The sequence below is a fragment of the Corvus hawaiiensis genome, chromosome 3, assembly GCF_020740725.1.
Source record: "Corvus hawaiiensis isolate bCorHaw1 chromosome 3, bCorHaw1.pri.cur, whole genome shotgun sequence".
NCBI classification, from domain to species: domain Eukaryota; kingdom Metazoa; phylum Chordata; class Aves; order Passeriformes; family Corvidae; genus Corvus; species Corvus hawaiiensis.
The window spans coordinates 72,306,591-72,325,991 of NC_063215.1; the positions used below are offsets into that span (position 1 = coordinate 72,306,591).

At 38.3% G+C, this 19,401-nt stretch overlaps 1 protein-coding gene across 8 annotated transcripts in view; it reads right to left on the reverse strand.

The window, feature by feature from the left end:
* ACTN2 (actinin alpha 2) overlaps positions 1–19,401 on the reverse strand; it is a 68,241-nt gene that overhangs the window by 35,734 nt on the left and 13,106 nt on the right. For all 8 annotated transcript variants that reach the window (XM_048297558.1, XM_048297563.1, XM_048297561.1 and 5 more), the window contains exons 2-5: positions 9,053–9,167; positions 7,673–7,792; positions 1,710–1,796; positions 497–584 (exon numbers count right to left, since the gene is read on the reverse strand). In XM_048297558.1, coding sequence (XP_048153515.1) covers positions 497–584; positions 1,710–1,796; positions 7,673–7,792; positions 9,053–9,167 — 410 coding nt within the window. The remainder of the gene's footprint in view (positions 1–496; positions 585–1,709; positions 1,797–7,672; positions 7,793–9,052; positions 9,168–19,401) is intronic.

The window sequence follows — 19,401 nt, forward strand, 5'->3', positions numbered from 1 at the left end:
TGATTCTGTAAACAAATGTGTTTACAGTGCTGCTGTTGTGTATGTACTAAGTGCATTTTATGCTCCTTATAGTAATGTACATTGCAAAATAATAAAGACTGATTCATCATAATGAGATATTCACACGCTCAACATACTGGTCTTTTTGCCAGAAGAGTTTCTCTGTGGCTGTCATTTGAAAACAGTTGTCTGCCACTATGCTGCAGTACTCGGGAATTCCCATATAATACAAAGGACCTCTAAAAATGTAATATGGTCATTCCATATATAGCAGGATCTTTTTCTTTTAAATAGTAACTCTGGAAGTCATAGCAAATAATGCTGAAGGCTAACCAAAATAACGCTCTGAAGACAGAGCAGGAGAATTTGAAAAAAAAAAAGTCTAGTTAACAGTGAAGGGTAAAATTCTGTCAAATGTATACCTACACAACTGTGGGAAAAATTTGGCATAATATTTTTGAGAGTGCTTCTACCTCTTGAAATAATGGAAGTTTACCTAAGATGGAAGTTCTGAATGTTTACATTTCTGTAAGGAGCAGTTTTCCTTTGACACCACAGCAGCAGCCCTTCTTTGGCAGAGGTCTCTGTAAAAGACACAAGGGAGTAAAAAAAAGTAAAAATTCAAAAAGTGCTCAAGTAATTAATTTCTTGTCATTTTAAATGTGGTTGGCCACCTGAAACTGAATGGTATAAACCAAGTAATTAATTTCTTGTCATTTTAAATGTGGTTGGCCACCTGGAACTGAATGGTATAAACCAACATTTAATCCTAAAAGATGGTCATATAAATGGACTACTGGGACTTTATTAAAATACAGAGGTCAGTTAAGATTTGAGTCTCAGCCTGCACAGAAGTTCTGGGATGTTAGAAGTTGAAGGAGTTATATTGGTTGGACAGCAGACTGTATATTGGAGAAAAATACCCAATAAAAATATAATACAAGTAGACATAGAAGATTGTGTTGGTGCCTACATGAAATATGCTTGTAGTCTCAGTTCATTTGCTTATGGGGAAGTTTAAGTGACCAAAAAATACCTTTATTGTCTAAACCCTATGGGCATCTGACTGCATAAGTAAAGGTCAGAAATTATTAAATAAACCATTAGGTCCACATTTAATATCCCACAAATTATGTGGGCAGGACAACATGCAGAGCTTGAAATGATTCTACTTTTGTTGAAAATTGAGATTAGTTTCTAGAATTCTAGAATTTCAAAGTCTGGACTTGATTTAAAAAATATTGTAACAACAAGCTTTTTGGAGGCAGTTACCAAGGGGAAGTTAAGAAAAAAATTCTGAAACAGTGAGGGGAAAAAGTGATAGATAGAAAGAACTGGGATATAATCAGATAATATTTATTTGCAAAGAACATGACAAATGGACAGGACTACAAACATGTTGGAAATAGGACCAAACACAAAGGGTACAGCTCAGAAGCTCAGAAATATAGTCATGTTTCTGTCTCTGTAGCTGAGAGACATGACCAGAACTTCTACACTTAGAAAGCTGGCTCAAGGTCTCTGTCAAGATAAGGAGAGTAAATAATTTTCCCTCCAGAAATTCATTTTGTCACCAGGTGGAGAACTTACAGTATCATTTGCTGTGAAAAAAATTATTTTTAAAACACTCCTCTCACTTGTACACGATTCATATAAAACTGTCTTTAAAGAAATTTCTTAGTTATTTAACATAATTGTATTACTCTTACCTTCCACTGAAATGTCCTGAATAGCAAAACGAAGGATGATAGTCCAGATCATACCCAGCGTCATTTTCACATTGCCGTCCACGATTTCTAAGGTGAAAAATAGATGTAGTAGTAGTATTTAAAACGTTTTTTCAATTTCATCTCATTTTTATCATGTATTTCTATAAATAATACAATGTAACTAGTAAATTAATTATACTTCTACTATAATTCTTTATTCACACAGAGTTCACCTGGGTTCATTTTTCAACAAACTCATGCTTGTGCTACTCTGTCAGAAGGACTGAAAGTTACTGAGGTTAAGGTCACTTCAGTCCTTCCATGCTAAAAGGCTTCTCTCCAGGTAGTTGTAACAGTTTCAAATCTTTACCTTTCAGGATGATGTTTTAGAGAGAGCAGGAAGGGTAATATTGAAAGTTTGAACAGTATCAATATTAACAGTTTTCAAACACAGAACTAAAAAACATACGGTCTTAACCCAACTTTTAAGAAACTACAGGACATTGACAGCTCAGTTTTTTAATAAAATGGTACTCAGAATTTCCTCTACACTATTTAGATATGTTTCAGAATTTACCTATAGTGCCAGCATAGACAAGACATGAAGAACAGCTCAGGAGACACAGCACCTCCTGACACTGAGCTACGCAGCTTCCTGCCAAGCTGTTCAGAGCCACGGCCACGAGGTTGTAATGCCTCACAGCTCTGAAGCATGCACACATTTGTGTATCTTTAATATAAATGGGGTTTTTTTACCTCTGGGGTTTCAATTTGTTCCAAGACTGCTTGAGACTACCTGTAACATAGTGAACATGGGAATCCCTGCCACAAGCCGGGTCAGAATCCACTGCTCCCACATTGTAATTAAGTGATACCACTTAAATTTCTCAACACCAAAAAATATACAGCCAGATCACTTAAATGTGGTGGTAATGTTAAATCATTCTGAAAAGTAAATGAAGAGGCTCAGAAAAACATACTGAGACTATAAGGAGGGTACAGCATTGGGAAGGGAGGAGATGGGACAGTCAGAGATGGGAACTACAGACTGACTTTCCAGTCACCTCACACCAGAAGAGCAGTGGAGCAGGGAAGGCACCAGCTGCTCCCCTACTTAAAAGTCACCTCCAGCCTTTCTCAAAAAGTGGAGCAGCTGTGTCTGCCTGGGGGCCCACTGGTGTTCTGGGCAAACAGCAGGAAGAACTTGCAGCAGGAGGAATTTCCTCAATTTAACATCAAATGCCAACAGAAGTGCCAGCAGAAAATACAGTCACTCTGCTACTTAAAATTGCCTGAATCCAGGGGCAACTTTCACAGAACAAAGCAGCTGCTGTCTCTGAGACTTGAGACACATGTTAAATTGCAGTAGGACATGACACAAGCTGTCATTTGAACCTATGGAATTAACAAATGTGATAGGAAATATGTAACCCATCACGATCCTATACTTATTTTGTTAGCGTGATAATTCAAGTTTATATATATGGCTAATTTTCCGCTTTCCCCTTTGGATCCTGCACTAATTTTCCAGATTTCTTATACCACTCTTCCTACCTTCCATGCATCCTACATTATTGGCCCTGAAAGACCTCAAATCTCAAAACGAAACCCTTACAGACAAAAAAAGACCAAATGGAAATGAGAGCATGTAGTTTTTCTCTTTCTTCCCTCCTCCTGGGTCAAGAACTTCACTATTTTGATCAGACGTCTGATATGTACATACAGTAAAGACAAATTTCTTCAAACATAAAATAAATGTATTTAAATACTCAGGAGGTATTCCTGATTGCCAGGCAATCAATTCATAGATTTGCATAATCACTACATCGTTGTTTTGATTTACATATCCATATGTACACACATACAGAATGAAAGAGCAAGAGAGGGAAATTTCTGTGTTGTGCCTCAGGAGGATTTTCAAGTGATTTGCCAGCTTTGGTTTCTCATTATCTACTGCTAGCATAAAACAACAACAACAAAAAAGACTCCTATAAAGGACAAGGAAGAAAAACAAAGTTGCTAAAATATTGAAAAGTATCAGTGACAAAAAGGTATTGATTCATTCCTATAATTTTCCTCTACAGGTCAATAGAAGACTTCATTAATTTTTTCACACTGCCTGTTTGCTCTGGCAGGAATACAGCTCCTACCCCTCACATACACAAAGCTACAGCTTTCTGGGGATGAGGGCAGAAAAGGAGAGAAGAGAAAATGAAGGGGAAACAATAAAAACTGTCTAGGGAAAAAGTTAAGCAAAGCAAGTCCTCAAAGGTTTTAGTCCCATTTTTTAAATTCTGCTTTGGTTTTTTTTTTTTTGTTTTTTTTTTGTTTGTTTTTTTTTTTTTTTTTTGTTTGTTTTTTTTTTAAATTCTAACCTTCTTGTAGCAGATTCACAGATCATTTGGTCTTTAACATTTTCCCCACTACCCAGAAAAGCAATACAGAAGTGTTTCCAATTAACAGGATACTTGTCCTTTGTGGTTCTCGATATCTAGTTGATTTCATTCAAGATGCAAGTACCTTGCAAATGGAGTTACTGCACTTTTTTAAAACTTAAGGGAAAATGTCTAAGTCCTGGACTGTGAATGGCTCATAAGGACTACTTTCACGGTTTTTTTCTTTTAGCTTCTTGACTCTCTAGTCTCATTTCATGACCAGTGGAGAGATTCTTCAACAAGACAGATCAGAGTAGGTAAATTTGTCTCCTGCTCAGCGTCACAATTAAAAGTGATCAGCTCTCTCCACTCCACAGACAGCCCAGAGAAGTCAGGCTCAGAACAATAATGATGACTTTAAAGAATATCCCTGGACCCTTAAAAATACTAATTTTATTTTTGTACTGATGTCCCACAGGAATCACCATTTTGAGCCCCCATTTTAAATGTCAGTTGTTCCCCTTGGGCCTACGTGCTGTTCACCATTCAGTATGTCAGATAATGGAACATGATCCTCTGCAGATTTAGATACAAAACTTATATGCTTTGGAAATTAAAAAGTATTCTAAGCATCCATGTAACTCAGAGAATGCCCAAACAGATGGGTGCAGGCAAGCCCACACGCCCCGTGCTCACACACAGGGGCAGAGTTAAGGGGCTGTGGGCTTTGATAACAAAACAAACTTAAGGAGACTGTGCTCTGCCTCCTTGCTGGCATTCACTCCAACCTACTATAATGACTGCCCAGTCAACAACACTGAAAAATGCAACAAAAGAAAACAAAAGTGGAGCGTGTTTTAAAAACAGATCAGATTGCTGATCCAGTCTCCAGCAGAGCTACAGCAACAGTTGTCAGCCCCAGTGAGAGGGCAGGGCTGTGAAGTGTGGGAGCAAGAATGCAGTTCCAGGGGGCACGGAGACTCTGTAAACACACACTGGTGCCAAAGGTCCCACACTGTGAAACCATACCCAGTCAGATGCAATACTGCACTGCTGCATCAGCACCACCCTGTGCCTTAGATAACAAATTTAGAAGAGGGGATGCAGTAAACTTAACAGGGCACTAAGCACATCTGTGCCAGAGCTGGCTTTGTGCTCAGCCTGTTTAGAGTGGGAGGGGAAGGCACATGAATCTATCTGCTCCTGCCCACATGGATGTAATCTGATGTGGGCATCAGGCCATACTCAACATAGTGTAATGGCTTACAATGACAGGTTCCTCTCTGCACCTAAGCTATGACAGGAGCTGTGAATTTTTCTCCCATGCTTCCATCCAAGAATTTAATTTTTTTTAAATGATAATTAATTCATTTTTGCTTTTAATACATCAATTTTACAGATTGAGAATTCCAGAAACAGGGAATAATAGCTAAAACTATCACCTTCATCTCTTGGCTTACTAGGTATGGCCTGCTGCTACATGCAAGAATAAATACTGGATGCATGGACAGTCAACTTGCAGCAAGTGTCTGAAAAGATGGAAGATATTACTGCCCTTTTTTCGTGACACCTTCCCAAAGGGAATTATCACTGAGCACCTAAATCACAGAGCATCTGAACCCATACCAGCTGCTGCCACGGGGAACAGCAGGGTTAGTTTAAATGTTTTCAGTTAATCAGGCTATTCCAGATGCTTTGCCTTCAGGTGCTACAGAAAGTGCTCGAGTGGTGTTCCCCAGCCTGAGTGCCCTGCCAGTAGTGACCAGCAATAAATGGGGTAAAATAAGGGAGGTGGGGGTGAGAGGGCTGGCTTGCTCCTTTCAGGAGCAGATATGAGCTGATGTATCTTGGTTTAAATACTCCAGCCTTGTGCAAACTGGGATCAGAGAGAATGACCACTCTGTCCCTCAAGATACTCCTTTTGCTACACTGTGTTTTTGGTTAGGAAGCCTCAGAATCTCCTGCACAACACGTCAGGAACTACCTTTCATTCACTCCATGCTTTGTAATTTCTTCAACATTTCTTCACCAACAGGCATCTGTATTCTTAATTTTCATTCCCACATATAAATTGTCTCTTCAGTACCCTCTGCTGTCCATTCAATGCCATGTCACTCTCAGAAGAACCTTAACTGCAGAGGTTTAAGGTAGCAGAATATTTTTCCATCTCACTTCATTTAATTGAGCAAAGGGCCCAGGTGCCCCAGCAGCCTGCACAACTGATGGAGGGAGCCAGGCACCTCTGAAATGCAGTAGAGCTCGTACGAAATCTGAAGTGCCTGTGGGAATTACCCATTTCTCCCCACTGACGATATATTCCCCAAAAAAGTCTCTGTTATGTGCCTAAAGACCCATAACATGCTATGTATTTGGACTCAGGTGATCCACCCAATTCAGTCTCAAATAAATAAAGAGTGAGTTCAAACAAACGCTTTGCCCATGGAGCACATGTCTTGGGAATTTTGAGTTCTAGATCTAGAAACTGAACACATTTGGTGAACAATATTTGAGGAACCAAGTGGACTAGGCCAAACTATAGTAAAACCAAATCTCCATTATCTCCACAGAATCTCCTGTTCCACCCACAATTACAGTAAGCTCCCTGGGATCAAGGCTTGGAAGCCAGAATAAGGATACATATAAGCCTGTAGAAATCTGGAAACAGGAAGAAGAGGATCATAAATCAATCTAAAAAGGCCTAAAAATGGCAGTGGAATGTAGGAGTGCTTATTACCATCATAGTAAGGTTACAGCCAAAATTTTGCTCTAAGGACACGTTAGAGTAGGGAAAAAGAAGCACATCATTGAGGCTATGGAATCAAAAATAGTTGGATATCATGCTAGCCACATCATTGTTGGTATGATAATGGCTATGCAAACCATTATGCAAATATCTTTAAGGAGCAACAAGTTCTAAACATACCTTTGTCGTTTTTAAACAATTAATTGAATCTCCTAGGGAGGCATAGGTTCACTTGCAGTGAGACCCTGCCTTCTTTAGCTCAGCTTACATCTATCAGAATGTAGCTAGACAACCACATGTTTGTACTTAGCAACTCTCCCCAGCTACCACAGTTTCTTTTGATCACTCCCTTAAATCTACATCTGAATTTTAGAAACACAGCTGCAGAAAATCTCATAATAAAATAGGAATAGGTTCCAGCCATTCCATAGTGATGTCAGCCTTTGTCTTGTCTGAATAATATCTCCTAAAGATGCCAGACTGTATGAAGCACACCTTAGAATCCAACTCGGTTTCTAAAGGAGCTCCTTATTTTTAATATTGTGTAGGAAAAACACAATGTTCTGTAAGAAAAAAAATCATTATCTGAACACCCACTGAAACAGGCAATTCAATTTAACCTTGGAGATAGACTAAGCTTAGTGCTTATTTATACCCCTATCCTTCTCCAGGTGTCCAGAAATTTCCACCTCTTGTCCTTTCACAGATACAGTCCAGCAATCAACATTAAGGGATTTTTGAGGCACCCATAAGGAGAGAACAATGCAAATAACGTGGCCAAGGGTCTCCATCAGACTGCTCTGTAATGTGACCTCAGTAAAGGGGACTGAAGCTCTGTCACATACCTTCTGCGCCAATTGACACAAGTTTCACTCCTTTGCTGGCGATATAATCCAGAGCTTTGTTGACATTAGCAATCTTATGGAAGCGCATCTTCCCTCTGTCTGGTTTTGGTAGCCTTTCCCCTGCAGAAGAACAAATTTAATGTGTTTATTGTTACATACACCTTGCTACAGACATACAAGTGATTAGAAATCAAGAGTGGATGTGGCCTAATGCTACCTAAATGTTAGCAATTATTTTAATTGGTATTTTTCTGAAAGAATGCCAAAGGGGTCTGAACAAAATCCTGTAAAGAAAATTCAAATGTTGAAGCATCTGACTTTGATCTTTCTGATATAGAAGTAAAACCAGAGTAACATTTTTGTTTGTCCTAAACATCTGGAAGATATGTGTACTTCCTGCTACTCCACTTGTGGTTCATTGCTACTGTCTGTTACAATAGCTGAATATTAAGAAGGCAGAATGTTCTCAGAGCTCATCATCCTTATCTGCCCGACTGTAAAGAGAGGCTGGATTCTATCCAGCTGATCAGCCACAGTATCCTTGTACACCTGACCAAGAAGAATGGCTTTTAACAGCCTCATCCAGCACACCAGAGCAGCTCATTTCAGAGCATGGGGCTGATGTGTTTGAACAAACTTATCTTTTCAAATGATCACAAAGAACAGTCTTTTCTACAAAGATTCTCCATTTCATGAGGAATGATCATTTGAAGAATTTCTTACCACACTGAAATCTCCAGCAAAAATCTAAACTGTCTTGTATGTTTGTAGGAATGGCTTGAGCTATTCCCTTCCCATTAAGGGGCATTCTGATCTTACCTCGAGACTGCCCTCTGAATAATGCATAACAAAAGTGACACAGTGAGTTTACAACAGTTAGCAAAAGAAGTTTTTGGATGTTCCACTCTTTTGAAAAATGAGACCTTTTATTTGTGACTAAATATTGATGTAGGTTCACTTTAGGCACTCGCTTTTGAAAGTGTTGGTCCATCCAATAAGGTCATTAAAAGCAAAGCAAAACATTTATGCTAAAAGCAGAACAAAATGAATTTGTAACCTCAGTGTAAAGATGTTTTAATTGTTAGGGCCTAAGACAAGGTCCTTGATGTTTTTTGGTTTACCCAACAACACTGTGATGTCAGTGATGCCCTGATACACTGTGATATCCTGGAACACTAGCACAAACCAGAAAATTTTGGAGACAAGGAAAAAGCAGAGCTTCTTTTCCCCTCCTTTTTGCTTTACAGTGTGTTTCATCTCTCAGTTTTCAGTCTACTTTGAATTTGTGTTCACTGTTTTGAATCATTAACAATTTTTTTTCCTTTAAGAATGTTTCAGTTACTGTGCTGTAAATACCTAGAAAATTTTATTTTAGCTAACCTGAGATAACTTCCAAGAGGAGCATCAGTTTGAGGCCATTTCTGAAGTCCTCCTCGATGTTCTCAATCTGTGTGCCTGCTTTCCTGAGGTGGGAATTGCACCAGGCTGTAAATGTCTGTAATAGCATTTAAAAAAAGAAATTATCAACAACATCAAGGGCGTTTTCCAAACAACTGCTCAGCCATCTGAGTAAACACTGCATCTGAGATTTGGATGTCCAGCTCCCATTTATTCTATACATGTTGACAAGTACAAAATTCTTATCCCAGATGCTCATGAAGATGAAAAGAATTTCTTGAAGTGAAGCAATTTTGTGCTAGATTCTGCTTGCAAATGCATCTCCAGACAAGAATTCTACACATAAAGGCAAAACTTGGACACAAATGCATATCCTTAGGTTTGCGGGGAAAAAATTATCACAAAAGCAACCATGAATATTTTCCTGTCCATAGAGAATAACCAAGTCTGCTTTTACTTGCAGAGGTGAAAAGCAGAACTAATTCCATTGCAGAGGTCATATACATGTTACCTTCCGTATGAATGAAGTCAAAACATGGGCTATTATAAAACATAGCAGTTAAATTGGTCTGGTTTTAAATATTCATTACTTCCCTCAGCCTTCTGACAAATTGTCCTTGCTTTTCAGCATCTGTTAAGATATATAAAGCAAGATTGTATTTACTAGGTATTTTAGCAGGTGTTTAGTTATAAAAAAAACCCATTGTTACTGAACAAAGTAAGTTAGACTTCAGCTACTTGAAATTGTCAGATATTTGGAATTCTCCTTCTTTTACTAGATCAAATTTCCAAATTTCCAAATTAAAAACATTTAATTCAAATAGTTTAAAAAAAACAATATATCCCATTTGTAAATAAGAAATTCCCTTTGGCCTTCTTTCTTCTTGCCTGTTTCTTTAGACTATTTCATTTCTGATCTCTCAGAAACAGAATAATGAAGGCCAGTAGATTAAGACAAAAATCTTCCCTGGAACTGAATTCTGTAAATTCTAGACAGATTTGATACCTTAAGAAAACATGGACTGAATTTTCCCAAATGGTCTAATCTTCAAAAAAGCAACTTTTTGTTAAAGAATAACATTTTGACTACTGTTTAGTTTGACTCAGTTTATGTCAAGAATTGATGGGCACCTTACTGGGCTCTTTTCTCAGTGCTCCTACACTGACAAGGAGCAGCTTCCTAAATTTTAGTTTTATCATCTTCTCCTATGGAATTGAAAGGAAGCAAGAAGTGCTATGGATATGGCAGACCTGTGCAGTGAAATCCCTGATTCGAGGCAGCCAGAAAAAGGAGCAGAGAGAAGAAAATACTGAAAGTGTTTCTAGGCAGGAGTCCTGCTGACCTGCAGAGGATGAATTGCAGGTAGAGACCTAACTTCTGTGTGCAGATGGGGATACGCTGAAGCATATCTGCAAATGCATCTATTTTAGATGTATTCGAGGGATCTTAGCTTGAAAAGCAGTCATTCAGGAAGGTAAAATGTTTCTCCTTTTAAGGTAACTAGCTTTTCTGAGTTCATGAAACCAGACCATGCCTATCCTCACAGCACAGACTCTAGGCACCTCCACCCTCAGGGCATGACATGATGGAGTGTTAGGATGGCATTTGGTTTGGATCACCATAAGGTTAGGATCTAGTTTATAAGAATAATTTGTCTGCCTCAAGCAGTGTCTTGTTCTGGTAGTATGTATCTAAAAAGGCTTAGCACCACATTAAGTCATTTGCAAACACTAAAAATTATTACAAGCATCTTGGAAGGAATAATACTATGCCAAAACAGGAAAAAAAGCTGAAAGCACTCAAGGGTAAATGCACAAGAACCTTGGATGGCAATTTGGCAATAAATATTAGAAATCTGAACCTGTAAATAAATGAGCCTTTCATTAATTAAGCTTAAGTGATGGACATGTGCTTATTTGCAGATGCTATTGCAGTTTATAGAACTGTTCCAAGCACACCATACTAAACTCAGAGATGAAGTTGGAAAAAAACCTCAGCCATTTCCATCTCTTCTTTTAAATATTTATGGTAAATGGTCACCTTGTACCACTCAAGTAAATGAGTTTTCCTCATTTTTCATTTAATTAAGTTTTCACCAGTTGAGAAGTCTTAAAATACAAATCTGATGCCTACTGTGAAGAAGGCTACTCCTCAGTTTCTTAAGAAGTTTTCTTAAGAAGAAATGGATCCTGGCACTTCTTAGCTCATATAAATATATATATATATATATATATATATATATATATATATATATATAAATTAACTTACTTGTTGCTGCACTTATAAACACAAAATGTAAGTTTTATCCAAAGATCACAAAGTTGTCAAATAATTTAAATAGTTTCTCTTGAAAATTTATGTTTTTATGGCACTGAATTTGCTTGAGACATTCAAGCAAATGGTTTTCTCATCTCATTCATTTTGCAGACACTAAGCAGCCAATGTCCCTGTGATATATACAAGGAAAAGATGCTGCTACTGCTGAGTCAAGCTGCTTTCAATACATAGTTTGATGACAGACAGTGTTTTTATTATCTGCTTTTTTGTATTTGTAGGTTATTTAAGATTCTTTCCAGTTGTATGACATTTGTAGCATTCTGAAGGATAAACTTGGACTACCACAGGGGCCTCCATTCATGAAATAACAAGTTCTGCTGAAGCACTCTAATGTGATTGGAGACTTTATTTAGATTATCTGTACCTAGATAGTTTCAATTATCCTCTATATCTAGAATAACAGAGTTACATCTTTTATTTAAACTCCAGTTGCTCAGAGTTTTCTGTTTTATCAGTGCCCCAGGCCATGCCATGGTGCTATCTGTCCCCTTCCAACAGTTGTCCTGTGCCTCATGCAAATGCCACTGCAGTACTTTGCAGCATGCAGCCCCATAGCCTGGTGCCTTCCAAACTAGCTTCCTTTTCCTAGGACTAAACACGGTTATACAAATGATACTTGGGGAAGTGTTAACTATGTTTCAGTGATGCAATTCATTAGTGACTGCACGAAGGCTACTGCACAACTTAAATTGCAAATTTTAACAGTTTCCTCAATCCACATTTAATTTAGCCCTCATCCCTCTACTCTTATTGTGATACCACTTGTTCTCGCTGCTTTGGCTTTAACTAACAATTCTATTCATAGTTATTGAGAAACAATTCAAAGCATGTTCAAGTCCTGGAGATCAAGATACAGCCAGCATATAGTACCCTGGAAATTTGTAATCCATTGGGATTTAAAAGCTATTAAATGACTTAGACAAAGCAAATTCCTTTTTCTGCTGAGCTGTACAGAACATTTCAGAGTATCAGATTGCCCAGAGAAACAAGGCAGGACTGAAGGCATCAAGCTGAATACTAGGAAGGATACAAAAAAGTGTCTACAAAGCTAGACATTTCTTTTTAGAATTTATTTACCCTAAGTAACTCTACAAATTGAAAAGATAAATAAATAAAAATTCCTCCTTTCCAAGTTTGTTATTACAAAATAAAGTTTGCTAACATGCTTAGATGAGAGACCCCAGAAGAGGGGATGCAGGGCAGGAAGTCAAAGAATTTGCAGTGCCACAGGTGAATGTTCTCTTAATGCACCATTAATTGTCTATTGCTGTCACAGGTCTATTTTGGAAACACTAACTCCAGGAAAGAGAATGCAGTTTATGTGCTATGCCCACTTAGCCTCCTTGTGAAGACTGCCAAAAGCATCTTCATAATTCCCAGATCTGTGATGGCAAAGTGTATATCTATGGGGAAAAAAATTCTTACCTGATAATTTACTCAGGCCACTTAATTTTACAAGCCTCTGACAAGTAGAATTGCAACCAAGGGGCAGAAAAAGGAGATACCCCTAATTAATTATCAGTCAACTGCAGAAAATGCCAAAAAAAGAATAGGGTATGCCCACTTTGTACAAATATTTTTGACACAGGCACAATGAAGGACATGCTTTGTGGGAAAAATGGTGTCTTTGAGATCTGAGTTGTCCTACACTTCCAAGAAAGCCCACATGTCCTTTTTATGTGAGTGTAATGATAACTTACTTTTGATAGTGGTTCAAAGCCAGAAAACAAGATGCTATGATAACAAGTTTCACATGTGCATGTGATAATATGGATAAAGACAATTGAGGAAGTACCAGTCACCACACTCTTGAATACTGGTGAGTTAAGGCAACTTGTTCCACCTCCAGAAAATGCAAAGTAAATCTCTAGTTTGGCACTGACAGTGAGTCCATAATGAACATCACTAAAGCAGTAGCATAACTTTTGCAGGGTGCAAAAGGGGATACACTCCACAAGTTCAGAAGGATTTATTTGCTTACACTCAGTATTGAAATTGAGAAGTGGATCCAGCCTAATGAAGCACTGGGGACCTGTATCCTATTTCATACACATATCTCATATCAAGGTTAACTCTGCCTTTCACTCCCTCCAACTCAAATCAATTTCTGTCTGCTATAGTATCTCTATAGTATCTATAAGTGTTCAAAACTAATATTTATGTCAAAAGCCATGTCTGCTTGTCTGTGCCCCTAACAGTAGCCCAAGAAAGGCTACTTGCTCACAGGAGTAATTTGGTTTTACTTGAATTGGAAATTTAATCCATTCTGTGCCTGCTAAGGAAAACAGAAGCACAACTTGTTTTTCATGGACCTTAAATTCTAATAACTAGAGCAGGAGAACACACCTGACTAAAATTAGCTTCAAATACACACATTCAACACATTTGTTTACATACATATGTATTATCCTGAATTATTTCAGTCTGATAGAGTTGTTTCTTGGAACTGCTTTACAGCCCTTCTTCTAAAGGGCTTTTCCTCTCTGTGTTAGCTGAGGGTCTTCATTACTTCTAGGCTAAATGGGATGCAGTGATTCACTCTGTAATTATACAGAACATTACTGGGCTCTGAGTGCATGGCAAGGGTGTTACAGAAGGAGCTCTGCCAGAACATTCCCAGTAGGCCAGACTGAGGTTTCCCCTTGAAGAATTTCCCATCTGACTGTTATCCATGTTTTAAAATATAAGTTGTGAACCTGCAACATGATCTCCTAGCTCCTGTGTCCACAGTGTGTTCTGATGGCTGTGGAATCAGGGGTTTTCTCTGGGCTTAGGATGCAGTCTGTGTTGGCCCTCGTTCTTTTAACTGTTTATTCTGTTCCCAAAAGAAGAGGCTGGAAGGTGAAACACAGCAGAAAATTGCATAGCATTTTTAAACCAGCTTGATATAAACCAATGACTACACATGGTATCTTTCAGCTGTTCCTAGAGCATCTAGAACAGCTATACTTGTATACATGCAGGAATATATTTTTATTAATTGAAAATAAATAAAATATTACATTTTAGTTGTTGGCTTGAATTATTATTAACTGTTCCCTTGCTCTTCTTTTCCCTTGCAGTGGAAACCTATATGCATTGGCACAAGTTAGTAAAATAACTAGAATAACTACAACAGGAGAGGTGCTTCACCAGTACAACTGGATCACACCAGAACACCAGGAAGCAAAGTGGGATTTTAACACCAAATGTGCCAGAGCATAGCAACAACTCAAGTGAAGCAGAGGGAAAGACAGTAAATGATGACATGAAGGTTAAGGTAGCGGAAAGGTTTAGCATATTCTAAAAGGTTATTAAAAGGAAACCCTCAAATCACAAGCACTATGTCAAAGCCAGACTCCTGGGAACAACAGAAAGGATAAGCACAGAACCATCTCACAATGGAAGTGAGTAGAAGCTCCATCACAAGAACCCCAAATCCAAAACTGGGGAAAGCCCTTCCTGCTCCAGCACATTTGTCTATATATCTTAACAGATGGTGTCAGAGATTATATACTGGCATATTCTGCACTGTCAGCAGATCTGCTCTACTAACTAAGGGAACTTCCTCCCATCCCTTAGTTTTATCACTCACAGGAGAAGACACCAAAGGGATGCATTCATCACACAGGACTTTGCACATGTCTTACTGGCACTCTGCATTTTGCTTGCATGGAAGAGCCTGGGGAGACCTCAGTCCTTGCAAAGCAGGTGGCCTAATCCCGTGTGAGTGTAGGGTTTCCTGTAAAACATGCAACTCCCTCCAGTACTGAATGACTGCACGTCTGTTTTACAGTGCTCACTATAACCAAAAAAACACCCAGAGCATGTAAATATCCCTTGAAGAATAATTTGGCAAGGCTGAACCCCAAGAAATTTTAGATTATTAAGCCTTCTGTTACAATGTGAGTGACCTTAGTTCGTTCTTTCAGAGAAGACAACAGAGAAAGTTTATGTTGTCCCAGCGATCTCAACTGGAAAAAAACCTCAGGAGGTAGCAAGTTGCATGGAAAATTTAGTATGGGTCACTGCCTGCACTATCCTCACCTCAGCCTTTTTTTCTTAAGGAAAGAACAGGAAGGAAAGGAAGGAAGCAGAGAGGTTTCACAAGGTCTTTGAAGAGGCTAAAACAGTTAAAGTATTGCAAAATTTATTAGGAGCAGGCAGATATCTTTATGGGATCACCTGAGATAGCTGAAAAAGACAGAGAAGTTTTAGGCACACAAGCCCATCCTTACATGCAAGAGAGAAGCCTCAAGCTTAAGTGTGAAAATTTAGGTAAGTGTTCAGACAACTCAGGGCTTTGATGGACCATCGATATAATGCCCCAACAGCTCTATTCCCTGAAGGAAGCCCCTTCCTTTTTCAGTACTGTTGATGACACCCATTTAAGAAAGATTTACAAGTATCTGTACAACACAACTATGTGACTTCTCAAAATACATGCAGTACCATAGGGTTGTCTGTTCCAGTATCTTTTCAATTTAAAAGAATTCTGCCTATTCAAAATGTACTTTCAAACAAAACATTGATATTTTAGAACTAGGAACACGTGCAATATTAAAAATCCCATTTCAAACGAAAAGGTTCTCAGGATCTGTAGGAAAATACTGGTCTAAATCTACTTTTAACTTTTGGAATTTCAAGCGTCATGCAAATAAGAGAAACCTGCTCAGAAAAATAACACAGAAATAAAAGAGGTAGGGATCCTATGAAAACCTGTAGTAAAAGCATGGGTATGGGTTTTATCTTGCATTATAAAAATAGTAAGATATCTCTACCCATTCTTATCTATACAACAACTGCAACCTACCTAATTTGTTAAGGTGAAGGAATTAGAAAGACAAAGGAACTGCCAGGGAAAAAAACCCTCTCCTGCCTGCTTCTGATGTGTTCTCTGAATTCTGAATGTTTTTTAACACACTCCTATCACTAAGCAGACCAGAACGGTCTGTGCCAAATTTACATGTGGCAATTTTAATAAAAAAGGGAAAAACACAGTCTTAGAGGCAATAAAAGGTTTGGCATATTTTGTTTACATGAAAGTGGGAAACGAGGTAAGTAAGCATCAACTTTTGCTAAATCCAATCTTATATTAGAAGTTAAACTTCCAAGGACAAGCAGGCAAAACCTAAGTTGTACTACAGTTCTAAGCCTGCACTTAGATACACGCATGTCCTCTGCTCATGATTCTGTCTATCTAAACTCTAGCCATTCGTCCTAGTTCCGCTGGTTAAGCCAAAGTATTTTAAAGGTCCCCCATCCAGACTCTACAGAAGCAAGCTCTTTTATGTCATGTACCTAAGTTGATTGCAATAGCAGCCTATTTATCAGAGAAAAACTAAACACAAAACCATAGGGAAAAAAATGTGTATTTAGGAAGTCAGAGAGTTTATTCCTACTAATGGTGACTACTGGCCCACTCTAAGTGGAAGGGCTTATTAAGCAGACTTCTGTAGGAATCTGCCCTGAAGCATTTCCTATACTACCCTTTACTTACACACTTAGATGACAGAACAGGGTGCATGCTTATCACATTTGAATAAGACAAAACGATGGGTCTGTAAGCATGTTTCATGACAGAACTACAATTCAAACTAATCTTAACGAATCAGTGAAATAACTTGAAGAAAGCCAGATTCAGATTAGCAAGAAGTCTCGATTCTCCCAATCATACTTTCTGTGATCTTCATGGAAGATTCCTATCCTAACTGACATCTACACTGCAGCCTTGAAAAGGGAGAATAGCAAGAAGACTGTTTTTCCTGCCAGATTGTGTCTGAGAAGCCTTAAAATTTAGGTGTATAAGTGATTCAAAGACTACAAAATAAGAAGTCACTCAGCAGAAAACAACTCCCTGGTTGGAATCCAAGCACTTGGCAAGCAATGGATGGCTGTAAATTTTGTTTCTGTCAGGGTGCTCTTTCAGTGGTGATCCCCATTTCCCTCTTCTATTTTCATATGATCCTCTAATTTCCCTTAGCAAAAAGAAATCTAATATTGGAGATTTGTCAGCGATATTGGAGAAAAAGAAAGAAGATGGTGAAGACAGAATAATAATGAAACAAAGCTGAAGAAACAGAGGATAGAGGGAGAGTCAAAGTCAATAGGCAGAAGAGTGTTCATGGAAAGCTAAATAAACCAAAATAAAAAGAAGTGGATTCCATGATGTGTTCCATGGGTATGCACATTTCCTGAGGTCTGTATTATCATCCTTGAGAAGAGACCCCAACACTTGTGTTTTCTCCCCAGCTTTGCAACAGCCTTTAAGGCACTTAAGACAGGAATTTTAAAGATGTTTTTACTGTCCTAAATGCTAAGCAAATTATGACCCCTGATTCCTCACAAGGGACTATAATCCTTTTAACAATGATAGGAGCAAATGTTAGCCATAGCTGAGTGCTTTTCAGCATCCCACTTCTGTATTCAAGGATAATAATAAACCCTCCATATTCCACAGCACTATTTTGCGGGGAAATTAACCATTGTTTTTGAGATGCTCATACACTACCCTGAAAAAAAGCCCAATAAAGAAACAGTAGCAAGAGAGATTAGAAAGTTGACAAAACTATAAATGTCTTGTAAATATAGAACTGTGAAAAAATGAATCAAAACCAGAACCTACTGTGAACAGATGGAAAACAACACATAACAACTACCAACATCTTCAGAATCTGTTCACTGTCATCCAATGTTAATTCTGCATTTAAAAACCAAATCAAGCTTTTTAGTATAAACCAGTTACCTACCACTGTAAATCTAGTTACATGCTAGTTATCCTTCCCTCCTTAAACTCTTAGTGAATGTGCCAGCCCCTTCAGTATGGAGAAAGAAGTGGCTCATGGAACTGTTAAGAATAACAATGACTGTGAGTAACCCCACAGATGCAATCTGAGAAAGCATTTTCACATACAGAAATCTTTTTAGCTTTCACCTCTAGGATGAAAAGTCACTGTCCCTACCTCTCACTAATAAGGTCAGTTTTGGGCACCTCCAATGAAGCTGCCATTTCTGGTGGTTTAAGTGATGGGGACACCTGTCCTGCCGAGAGCTAAACTGAGCATACAAGTCACCTCACAGATATTACCAAACAGTCTGCATGTGTTAGCAACCCTGTCACTTACTCACCTGGCCTGGGTTCAAAACACTGACCTAAAAGTGAAAGGTTCCCGTCAGCCACACATTCCCAACCAATAAATTAAAAGTCCATCTTCAGCACAAGGTTATCTTTCATCATGAGCTGGGGTGTGGGAGCTATCAGAATATTCCACTCAGAAGGCTTTGCAATACTGAGACTTTTAATTAATAATGTCACTGCCTTGCTAAGCAGTGCAAGTCAGCTTTCTCTTGTATGTGAATGACTATTTTTGCAGTACAGTTTGTTCATGCACATCCTATGCATGAATTCTTGGAAAAAGATGGTTCCTAACAGCATCCAGGCAATATTGTATGAGAATCCTTTGTCCAGATGCATAAGTAAAGCTATATTATGGCAGCCCTGGATAATTCATACTAGCTAGATGGAGTAATGGGGAGCAACCCCTTGTTGTTTGTAATGATCTTAACTCTTCATTTTCCCTTCTACTTCAGTAACAATATGCATGACATCATTTACAGTTACACAAGAGTCTGCTCTCTTTGCCTTTTATGTAAAACAACAGGTATGTTAATACCTTGTCATAACAGAACTAATACCTCTGGATTTTGGATTACATACCATTATTCAATGCACATTCTCAACGTAGACAATTAGCACTAGAGAATAGTAAACAATGGTATAGTCTCTGAAGTAAACAAAGTTCTCAAGTTACTAACAAATTTCTAAGTTATAGTAGCCCCCATATTAAATTGCATTCTCCAATGAGAGTGAAAAGACAGACTGTGAGTAATGACTCAGTGTTGGAGTTCTTGCTCTTCCACAGCTTTCTGTATGACTTCTTCCACGTTATAAAACTTCTTTACATGCCCAAAACCTTTATCCCACAGTAGACGCGAAATATAAATACATTCCATG